The sequence below is a fragment of the Camelina sativa genome, chromosome 19 (genome assembly GCF_000633955.1).
Source record: "Camelina sativa cultivar DH55 chromosome 19, Cs, whole genome shotgun sequence".
Taxonomy (NCBI): Eukaryota; Viridiplantae; Streptophyta; class Magnoliopsida; order Brassicales; family Brassicaceae; genus Camelina; species Camelina sativa.
The window spans coordinates 2,809,201-2,820,557 of record NC_025703.1 but is presented as its reverse complement, the minus strand read 5'-3'; the positions used below and the strand labels follow the sequence as shown (position 1 = coordinate 2,820,557).

At 36.7% G+C, this 11,357-nt stretch overlaps 3 protein-coding genes across 3 annotated transcripts; 1 reads left to right on the top strand and 2 right to left on the bottom strand.

Moving 5' to 3' along the window:
• On the top strand, positions 379 to 1,090 carry LOC104764364 (agamous-like MADS-box protein AGL29). The gene has a single exon (XM_010487883.2). The coding sequence runs from the start codon at positions 390 to 392 to the stop codon at positions 936 to 938; it is 549 nt and encodes a 182-aa protein (XP_010486185.1). The 5' UTR covers positions 379 to 389; the 3' UTR covers positions 939 to 1,090.
• On the bottom strand, positions 1,636 to 4,066 carry LOC104764363 (peptidyl-prolyl cis-trans isomerase CYP21-4-like). The gene is made up of 8 exons (XM_010487881.2): positions 3,887 to 4,066; positions 3,245 to 3,438; positions 3,068 to 3,113; positions 2,900 to 2,950; positions 2,702 to 2,787; positions 2,261 to 2,398; positions 2,008 to 2,158; positions 1,636 to 1,915 (listed from the first exon to the last, which is right to left on the bottom strand). The coding sequence occupies exons 2-8, from the start codon at positions 3,394 to 3,396 to the stop codon at positions 1,829 to 1,831; spliced, it is 711 nt and encodes a 236-aa protein (XP_010486183.1). The 5' UTR covers positions 3,397 to 3,438; positions 3,887 to 4,066; the 3' UTR covers positions 1,636 to 1,828.
• LOC104764362 (FIP1[III]-like protein) lies at positions 4,308 to 8,177 on the bottom strand. Its single transcript, XM_010487880.2, has 5 exons — positions 7,537 to 8,177; positions 7,235 to 7,361; positions 7,041 to 7,136; positions 5,001 to 6,959; positions 4,308 to 4,837 (listed from the first exon to the last, which is right to left on the bottom strand). The coding sequence occupies exons 1-5, from the start codon at positions 8,031 to 8,033 to the stop codon at positions 4,451 to 4,453; spliced, it is 3,066 nt and encodes a 1,021-aa protein (XP_010486182.1). The 5' UTR covers positions 8,034 to 8,177; the 3' UTR covers positions 4,308 to 4,450.

The window sequence follows — 11,357 nt, the reverse complement described above, 5'->3', positions numbered from 1 at the left end:
TTTTGGCACAAAAAGAAATTTCTTTTGTTAACTTGATAACTTTCTCTTGGGTAATTCAAACTACCAATTAATATAAGAGGTCCAATAGTACAACAGTACTAATAATAGTTAAATGTCTATGGATATGGATTGAATACATAGAAACTATTCAATGCTCTTAGAAGGCAATGCAAGATTTTAAAATGGAGTTACTAAAAATGAATTTATGCAAAAACAAAAATTTACTAAAACTACACATATATGATGATGAGGTCCAATGACAACTTTCTCCACATTCATTACAATAAATACATAAAGAAATAAATGAGAACAAAAAAAATCAATCTTCTTCTTATTTACACATAAACATAGATTACAACCACATCATAACATTTCACTAAAAAAAAAAAATGGGTAGGAGAAAGATTAAGATGGAGCAAGTGCAAGACACAAACACAAAGCAAGTAACCTTCTCGAAACGTAGACTTGGTTTGTTCAAGAAGGCGAGCGAGCTTGCGACTCTGTGCAACGCCGAGATTGGTATTGTTGTCTTTTCTCCAGGAAACAAACCTTATTCCTTCGGGAAACCGAATTTTGATTTGATTGCAGAACGGTTCAAGAGTGAATTCGAAGAATCAGATAGCTTTGAAACATCGGGCTACAGTAGTAGAGGCAGCAGAGCTAGGCAAGATAAGAAGATATGTAAACGCCTCAACTCCATCATCGAAGAAGCTGAAGCTGAGAAGAAACATGGGGAAGATCTTCACATGTGGCTTGTATCTGCTGAAGAAGATAGGTTTAATAAGCCCATTGAGGAGTTTACTCTTGAGGAGCTCAAGGAATTTGAAGCTAAGATGAAGAAAGTGCAAGTGGGCATCCAAATTAACCGTGATAATATGCAGGCTTCGTCTTCTTTATTGGTTCTCTCTAGTGATGTTAGCATGCAGTTATGCAAGTGAGGAATCAAAAATAACAAGACCGGTTTGGAGCTTTCATTTTGTCTTAGTTATCTATTTTATATGATAGAAATGTAACAAAGGTGTTTGCTACAAGATCATTGATTGAATCTTCTTCTTGATGATCGATGGGTTGTGAGTTTGTAATTTTTGGTTTCTTGCAGAATATATGATTATTTTTTTTAATCTATTAAAAACAATAGATTATTTCCAAAAATTCCTATTTCTTAAAAATTGCTAATGAGAGTAGAAGACTTGTTTTCTTTTCTTTATACAGATTTTGTCTATACTTTGAATATTTCTTTTTAACAAAATTAAAAAAAAAAAGTACACCAACAATTTAAGTATTTCCACTCATATACACAAAAGTTATTTTGGATGCTTATATATGAACTAATTTGTTTGTTTATTATTATAAACAAGATTTTATATTGTATTTCTTTAACAGCCACGATTTGAGAACCTTTTAAGAATTGTTTAAAAAATTAAAAAGAATATTTTAAGAGTTTTCTAAAAGTTTTTGAAGAACTTTGTAGCGTTATAAGAAGAAATAATGTATTTTATTAAAGAAAAATAAAAGAGCGAGAGAGTTAGATAAGTATAGTTTTAAAGTTTGTATATCACAACGAAAGATAAAATCTACTTATGTAATTTTTAGGCATCTAAATTTGTGTTGTTGTAATGCATATATAAGGAGAGAAGCATATCAAACAAAGATTCTATTTCCTCGAGAAAGATCAAATAAAATTACAAAAACAAGAAGAAACTGTAAAATAGAAAAGAAAAGAGAAACCTCAAAAAGAGGGTTTATACAAACAGTGAGTATGAAGAAAAAGATTTGGCGTGGGCCTCATTTACAGAGGAAGGAAGGAATAGAGATTTTCATTTCATTTTCATATCTCTCGTTTCAGTACAACGCCAGTGATCCCTATTAGCGATTTCGGTTGGTAATGCTCATCCGTATCCACTTCTTCGATCTCCTGTAATGATATAACTGAATCGTTAATACATGAACATACCATAAAGTGTAAAACTGAAAAGAGAGAGTGTGGTTCGTTCGGTTGGATCAAACCTGTACTACATCCTCTCCCTTAAGGACTCTTCCAAACACTATAAGCTGATCATTCAGATCCGGGATTGGCGCCGTTGTGATAAGAAGCTCAAAATCCTTGTTGTTCCCTTTGGTTTTTGGTGTCCCCAACATAAATGCCTCATGTTTTGGGCTGAATAACAAGAGAACATACAGGTAGGTTTTAGACTTTAAATCAACGAGAGATGATGAATGTACAATGAAAATCCAAAAAGCAGAGCACAAGCAAAGATACCCTGTGTGAAGGCGACCACGAAGTTTTCCTTTAGCTGTCCATTCTTCTACAGGTATAGAGCTCGGCGAGTGACCAGCTTGTACCAAGTAGTTTTTTATAACCCGATGAAACGGCATTCCCTTGAAGTGATCTTTTTGACTGCAAAAACAATACTCAACGAATAAGTTGTACTATCATATTAAGCTGTAATAGCGTCAAATAGTGATTCAGCCTTTTTCTCTTTTATGAGGTTCCATATTCTAAACTCCAAGAAGGGGTACAACAGGAGCCAAGGGTTAAAAATCAATCAACGAAGAAACTGGCGTTACTAAAATCGTATCAAGCTACAAGTAATACTCCTACTTAAGAAAAAAGTCATGGCCTGGCTTAATCAAATCCCTAAACTTTTCGTTATCTATCTATCTAGCTTAAAATGATAACAAATGAATTTCTGATACTAACCATAGATCTAGAAACTTGTCCACAACTTCAGGGGAACCTTCTTTGAAGAGTTCAACAGTTATAAGTCCTTTTGATGTGTTTATATCCTACAATGAGATCAGAAATTATAGAAGCAAGTTACATCAACAATTCTACTTTCAAATACTGATGAAACAGATCATATAATAAGACAATGATGAGATAGATATATCAACTTACAGCATAACCAGGAAGGTCATAACTCTTATGCTCCGATGCAGCATTTGTGTCCTGAAGCACAAAGCAAAGCCAGATCACATATGTAACATATCAACAACTCTAAAACCTAAGCGCTCGGAAGTTCACCAAAATTGACAAAAAAAAAAAGAAAACTAATAAAAAAAGTACCTCAAATGGCTGACTCTGAGTTTCATGTTCAATTGTGTTTCTTGACCTGGTGGGGAGATAAACCAATAATATCAACTTTTCTAGCTATAAGCAGCATATAGTAAAAAAAGAGACATCACAGCAGAAGTAATGAAAAGCAGTAGTAAAAAAATTCAGAGATGGAAATTGGAAACAAACCTTTGGGACCAATGTCGATAAGTTGTGACCAAGGAGAGTATGACTACAGCGACTACAAGATTACACACGATAATAGTGGAAATACTAATACGACTAGGAGTCTTCTTCTTCTTGCTTTGATTTAAAAGAGCTTGAGGTTTTATCCTCGCCATTGCACCCCCCCTACTTATGTTCCAAGCTAACGACTTGTGTGTCTACAAACCATAAATTAGCGGTAAGTAACAAGCAATCTCAATGGGAAAAAAAAAAAAAAAACTCCAGATTCGTATCTATCTAGTTTACAATTCAAGTTCAAAAACTGCGTAATGATCTAACTCAGAGAAACCCTAATACTCTACGTATTGACACGATTTCAGAAGCTAGCAAATTTGTATTAAAGGAATCAACGCTTTTGTTTCTCCTCTCGTCTTAACCAGTAACTTCCAGATCCAGTACTTTCACAGTTCTAAATCAAAATCGAAATAAATTTTTAACAAATAATATTCTGAGCAGCTTGTCATGTTCTAATCAGATAATAATAAAACGGATCTTTCTATAGAGAGACTTCGAAAGTTTAAAAAAAAAAAAAAAAAAAATCAAATGAATTGGAAGGAGGACCTGTCCTTGATTGGGTTCGAAATTGGAAAATAGAAAAAAACGCACCTGGGGAAGTTAGATGAAAGAAGAGCTCTACGCGAGAGAGAGAGAGAGAGAGAGAGAGAGAGAGAGAGAGGAGGAATCGTGACTGTAAAATAGGTCCTCTCGTTTCGTTCGTCGATGGAAACTGGTTTGAATTCTCTTCTCCTCCTCCTCTCTTGTCTTTTTTATTTTTGTTTTTGTTTTTGGCAGAGACGCTTCAGATCAGCCGCGTCTTATCCGACGGCTACGAAAATTATTCCCAAATATATTAAAAAAACAAAACAAAACAAAACAAAAGTCGAAAATTTGAAGTTCGGTTCGGTCTGGTTTATTCTCTTACCTGCTGGTTATGTTCTAGTGGTTATCATACGCTCTAATTGTCTTCGGTTTACAATATGAATGCATTTGTCAAAAGTCAAATCAAATCTTCTAGTTAAAACCTACTTTATAATAGTCAAAATCCAAAAAAAGATCATCACACAGCCAAATTGTTCGGTTTTGTGACTTTTGTTAGATCAGCAGCCACTTCTAGTTGATACATAACCTACCATCAATTAACCGCTCTACTGTGTTAACCTATCAACTTTTTTAACTTGCTGCTGCACACCATCGCCTCTTTCTAGCCGGTCTTTGTTGATTAGTAGTAACAACAACATCGGTTTTAGCTCTCGGTTCGGTTTGAGATTCGAATGTGGCTTCTAACGTCTTCGCCATTTTGGTATCCTTGAACCTCTCTCTCCGTTTCTCCATCTTCTTCAGACTCGCTTGTATCCTTTCGTTGTCTATTTCAACAACTTTCGCGTTCGTCTCTCCTTCTATGATCTCGCCTTCTTCTTTATCATTATTTGTATTTCCAACTCGCACAGCTTTCTCTTCACTTCTGCACATTAACTTTCCTGATTTCTGACCATCTTGTTGTTGTTGTTCTATTGTGTCTTGGCCATTGGAGAATCGTCTTTTTGATTGGTTAGAGAGCTGAAACACACACACACACAAACACAAATTATTAGATGAGAAGGGTCATGTATGAGTGAAATTATAACTGGAAGGAGACTAAAAAATTGATTTAATCTGGAAAACTGAAAGGCGCTTATACTAGCTAAATCTAGGTTTAAAAGCATATAGATTCCATCTTTACCTTTCCTTGCCTACCAGCTACTACGTCAACCGAATCCTGACGTTTGATGAAAGCTTGCCCATCTCCTCCCCTCAGCCTTTTGGATCTGTGATGTCTTTCATCTCTTTCATCAATTTCATGAATATGGCTCTTCTTGTATCCAGACCTTTGTTTGATAGCCATTCGATTATGTGTTGGTATTCCTATGTTGTGGAGTAATATCTCATCAGTATATGATGGATGCTCACAATGACTAACTTCTGTCACTGAACATCGAGTGTCATCTGCCAACTTATATCTCCCTCTATCAGGACCAACCCAATCATCAGCATACTTTAGTCTATCTTTTACGCTCACATTATCCCTACGACCACGACTCTGCGTCCAACCATCTCTCGGTGCAGCCTTATGATACTGGTCATTCTGGCTGTCATATGCATCAACTGTTCTGAAGTCCCTGGTATCATCTCTCCAGAAATTACCTTTTCCTTCATTTGTGTACCAAGAATCTCTCAAAGATAAAGACGGTGAGGGCCAAGCATCTCGGGTTCTGCACTTATAACCATCTTCCTCTGAAACAAATCTATCAAGATGCCAATCATGAGTGTAATAGTGTCTTTTCTCTATTTCAGATAATTCCTCATGTCTTTTATACCCTTGAAATTCTCTCCTTTCCACTTCAGCCAAATAACGCATCTCCCTGTCAAAGGAAAGTCTACTTTCTGCCCTGTGACATCCATCTTCATATCTATGACGATGCACATTATAATCGTAATCACCCCTTCTTCTGCAGTGAAGATCATTCTCGCGATTCTGTTCGAGGTTATGGATTGCATATGGAGAAGAGTACTCTGACCGGTACCTATAGTCCATGTCAGTAATTGGTAAACAGTCCTCATAATAACGTTCTCTTAGCCAATCATACCCGTTTCTTTGTTTGTTGTTCTCATAGGCTCGGACAGGACTTCTTTCATGACCATATTTTCTTTCACAATGATGCCAACCATATCGATCATCCTCTTCATTAAAACTTGATCTAGAGTTTCTCTGATTAAGATCCAAGGATGAATGTGAGGTATACTCTTTACGACGCGCCTCACAGTTGTAACTATTAGAATGATCAAAAGCTCGACCCAGTGATGATTCTTTGTTGTTGCTGCGCCAACCAAACCTCTGCTCTCTATGCCGAGCATGATACACAGATGGATACGATCTAACATGACGTTTTTCTCTATTTGAGTAATGAAAGCCTTTACCTTCAGTCTCATCCATTTCTAATGTAATACGTGGTCCATCCTGCCGGTTTTTGTTTGAATCACGATACAAACTTTCATGTCGAGGACGAACATTTCTGCCACAACTTGGATCTGGTGTAGGCGATGCATCCTTCACAATTCTGTGTTTTCTTCTCCCATGTACAGCATAGCCAGCTCTCCCACAGTGCTTTTCGCTTGAGTCTTCGTGAGATCTTTCGTGTCTGAAATGCATTGTCCCATTCCTTTCCTTTCTTTCGATACTAATTGATTCATGTTCTGCAAGTCTAGCTTGTCGTGGTGGGGTACTGACTTCACGTTGGTCATCAGTAGCACTGTCTTTCAATGACTCTGTTTCGTAATCATCAGATTCCTCATTATTACGAACAGAACAGGAAGATGTAGGGCTCAAACGAATGCGATCTCCAAGAGATGATTCCCTCTCCACTGAGGATGGATCCGCCTCATCAGAACTGCAAAAACTCTCTTCTTTCTCATCCTCAATCATTTCCTTATCAGAAGGTGTTGTTACTTCCTTACTGCAGCAATTTTCTGTTGGAGGAGATTGCTCACCATCGAAGCTTCCAGTGTTTTCATCTTGAGACCCCTCAAAAGCTTTATCTTTTAGAGAATCATCGACTGAATTCAAATCCTTCCCATTATTCGAATGTGAATCCTCACACCTTGATTTTTCAGGTGTCTCCTCAACATCATTAGTAACTGGGATCTGGTTTCATACATTTAATCAGCAATAGAAGATGAAAAAAAGCAAAGAAAATAACAAACCAAGTTTTAATCAATCTCTGACCTGTATCACTACATCAGGGTCTGAATCACGTCGACGACGCAAATCCACAGAAGGTATTCGCTCAAGAGTTCCACCTCCAACCTCAATTGCTCTTCCCTTCAGTTAAATAGGAAAAAGTAACTCATTAAGTTGAAACCAAAATACGCCCTTGCCACAATGATAGGAAAACAAGAACGAAAACATGTTTAACTCACCAAGGGTTTACAGTAATCTTTCCAGCTTTGCTCGTTAAGCCCAAAATTAAAGAAGTCACTGATATCCATACCATGATTCCTCCATGGCTTAGTCTCCAACAGATCCAAATTAACATCAAAAGGTGTCCTGAGCATAAGAGAAAACACACATCAGAATACACATATCATGTATCTACAAACACATTAACCATTGTTCATTCCAAATCACATTAAATAAACCAAAACACACACACACATTGATTATATCTAAAAACAACAGATTCACCCAATCAGATGTTATGATTATCACCAATGTGACTAACCTGGACCAATTGTTAGAGAAACTATATCCATACTGAGACATTCCTAAAGAAGGATCGGTACAAGCTGAAGCGTATCCAGTCCACCGTCTCTGAAAGGAGCAAGCTTTGGAAGGTTCGACGGCACCAACACAAGCATCAGCTTTAGAATCGTCGTCGTCTTGCAGGACTATTTTCAAATCATCGTCACTATCACTGTCACTATACTCAGACTCTTCTTCATTCGCCTCGCTCAGATTCACAGCACAAGCGTCGTCGTCGTCACACGGACTCGAATCCTCAGCCACCACAGTCAATTTCTTGGTTTCACCTTCCGAATCAGGCTTTAGTGACCCATCGAAACCCATATCCTTGCCGGAATCCGTCGCACACTCCGATTCTTCAGACGATTTTACGAAGCCTGCATCGCCGCCGGCGAAAGCATCACTCCCCTTCTTCTTCCCCAGATGAACCTTGTCATCAACGTACAACTCACCAAAATCGTCATCAGTAGAATCCATTTAGAACAAAAAAAAAAACTCGATGAACAATCCAAAATTACTGGTTTGTTGCTATCTATCTACTCCATAACGCGAGAGGAGAGTTCTCTCTTAAGTCTTAACACTTGAGTGAGTTGAGTTGCATAAACCCCAAACAGATTTGGGAGTGACAGATAACGCCTTAAACCCTAACACGATTAAATTCTTAATTTATTGTAATTTATTTTATTTTCCTATAATATTAAATTATACAACATAAATAATAATTATTTTTATGCGTGTGATTGTGGTCACACGAAGACTACTTCAATGCACCCATCAGTGCTTCAACATTTGAACCACTAGACTACAGACTACTCTGACTTTTGATGCCCATAAAATTCTATATAAAACTGCTGCTTGAAGCCCTTATTATTCTATTTCTCAACAATAATTAATTTTAACAGTAATTTTAAGTATTTTATTTTAATTATTTTTCAATAAATAAGTAAAATTTAATATCAATTGCAGATTATTATATCATTTTATTATAATGATAATAATACCACCAATGGTAAAAATTACAAACTAAAACCTATAAATCCAAAATCTAAAGCAAATATATGATTGAAAAGATAAACAGTAAACACAAATAACAACTAATAATGCTTAGTCGGAGGCTTTATGTCATGGAGGTGATGGTTTTGTATGTTTGATTGGCTTTATGACTGTACACGTTTTGTTCTTCATGACGTATACTAGGTAAAAAAAAACTTAAGAGTTTAATAAGCACACGAATAAAAGTGAGTCCATATTTAACCATATTCTGTTTTATATATTATCGTCAAAATTTCGAGCTAAGAAGGGATAAAAAGACATTTTCTAAGATAATCAATCAGTTTATGAGAATTTCTTCCTTATTAATCTAGGATTTAACCTCTTTACTACTACTCTTAATAAGAATCAGAGTTATTAAATTCCCAGCAAACCAGTCTCACGTGGGTTACAACTTTAGATTGAAAGTGATCTAAAACTTGCATCATTGTTATCCAAACTGTGTAGGTTGCTCCAGTGCACGCCCAGCAATTAGGAGTGCCCTAAGCAAAAAAATTAAAAATGTGTCATTTTAAAGCTTTTTACATACTCTTTTAAAGCCTTTTACATATGAACCATTATACATATCCAACAAAAAAGGCCTTTTATTTCTAAACAAAAAAAGCCTTCAAAATTTGATGCCCGAATCTTTGGCTTCAGTGGCTTCTCCTGTGGGCCGGGCCTGGGTTGCTCCTGAGGAACTGCTACCTCTTCCTAGCCACCCTATCAAATAAGTTTTTGGAGATCTCTGATCCTAAGAGATACATTGTGGTTTTCCTTTAAGGGTTCGAGAAGACGGTGGTATCTTGCATCGTGATGGTTCCCCAATGGTGATCTCATCAAGACCAGATTATGTATGGTTTGAAGCCAATTGGCATGATACGTACACAAAGTCCTGAAATAGAAACCTTGACGCCATGGTATGTCATCTTCCACTGCTCCCAGAGCTGGTGTAAAAATCACAAAAATTGTTGTAGTCCATATTCAATTTTCAGAAAATAAGTCTTAATTACATAGAAATTTTTTTGCAAAATTTTTTAGCCTTAAAATACACTACTTTTTATACTAATTAAATATGGTCCCAGTGCAAATGCACACCTTGCACCACCCTATCGCCGGCCCTGCCCACAATCTCGATGAGCAGTCCGTAGTCACCACTGACTGTGAGAAACTCTCAACTCCGAAGATGCTGAGCAATTTTTACAAGAGAACTATATATTCAGTTCACATTGACCAAAGCCCACATGAGGTTTGTGTTTTGTGTTGGTTTAGTTAAAGTCCAAGAGAAGATGAGGTTGTGCTAACTAAACTCTACTAAGTCCAAGTGTTGTGCAAGAAGAGTAAATAAGGGAATTGGAGTTTCAATGTGTAGGGTGGCTACTTGTCTTGTGTAAGAGAGTAGTTAGTAGGAGTATGGTCTCGAAGCATGGGTGCAAGACTGCAAGTGTGTGTGTGTGTGTTTCAATTAGAAGTAGTATATGTATGTGTGTGCTGTCTTGTAAGAAAATTATCCGAGTTAATTAAAAATGTAGTCTTACAAAGAAAACCGTTTCTTGCTCTTTCACTCTTGAACAAGCAAACTGGAACAGAGATTAAGACAAAGAGTGAAACAGAGGTAATGAGGGAACTATATAACCTCTTAAGTGTCAAAGAGAGGTTAGAAGAGCAAATGTCAACATCATTGCAACGTCACCCCAACTCGTCATTGCCAAAGACATATCAATGAACAATTCTTTGGTGTCATTTTTAATGTTTATGCATGATTGAAAATCTAACCCTGCTCATGAATGATGAGAGGTCTAGAAGATGGAGGCTGAGAGAAACCACTTAGGTGTGCCATAGTTGCAGCTCTACTCCATTTCCCGCGAGTAGCTTCTGACAAAAAAAACTCTTCCATATCAAACTTGGAAAGGTGGTCGTTAGAGAACGACGGCAAAGACGAAGAAGAGCCGTGAGAAGAAAACGGCAAAGAAAAAAAGACAGAGAAGGAGACGGCAGAGAAGCCGTGAGAAAGAAGAAGAAGAGAGAGGTGCGGACCTGAAGCATCTTTGAGGTGGTCATGAAGGACACAATAGTCCTTCCACCCTTTGCATACACCTTGCAAAATGTGAAACATCAAATTAGTCTACTAATCACAATCCAAAAGAGCAAATTAGCACCTTGAGCCATACTTTTACTAGGTCGCTTAGGATAGTGCTTTTCAATGTTAATGTGGCTGAGATACCGTAAAGTTTGGCGAGCTTTTCATCTTGGTCTCCAAACCTCGCAGCAACCAATTGAAAGAATCATCACATTATGATGCCGAGTCACATCGGACAGAGTGAGGAAAGGTAAACAAAGAATAAACATTCTAACCAGCCAGATCAATGTTCAGGGGATTGTCTAAGCATGCAAAGTTGCTAAACTAACATGCTTTGTCCGTTTGTCGCTTCACCGGAAGGTTTTCAAGAAGAATCAATTCCATGTCCTACTTCAAACCCAACCGCAAGCATCTGATGATCAGCTTCATAAACGTACCAAAGACTCAACTAATGATTTGGATATAAATAACACTAAAATCATATTAAAAGTTATATATATATATATATGTATGATTATATATAAAAAATGATTATATATAAAAAAAATGCTTATATAAAAGTTACACGAGATCCTACAGTAGTACTTAGTATATGATTATATATAAAAAACTGCTTATACTTACGAAAAAAAAATGCTAATACTAATCAAAAACAAAATTAAATTTCTAATATTTGCTGTTATCTTAAACTA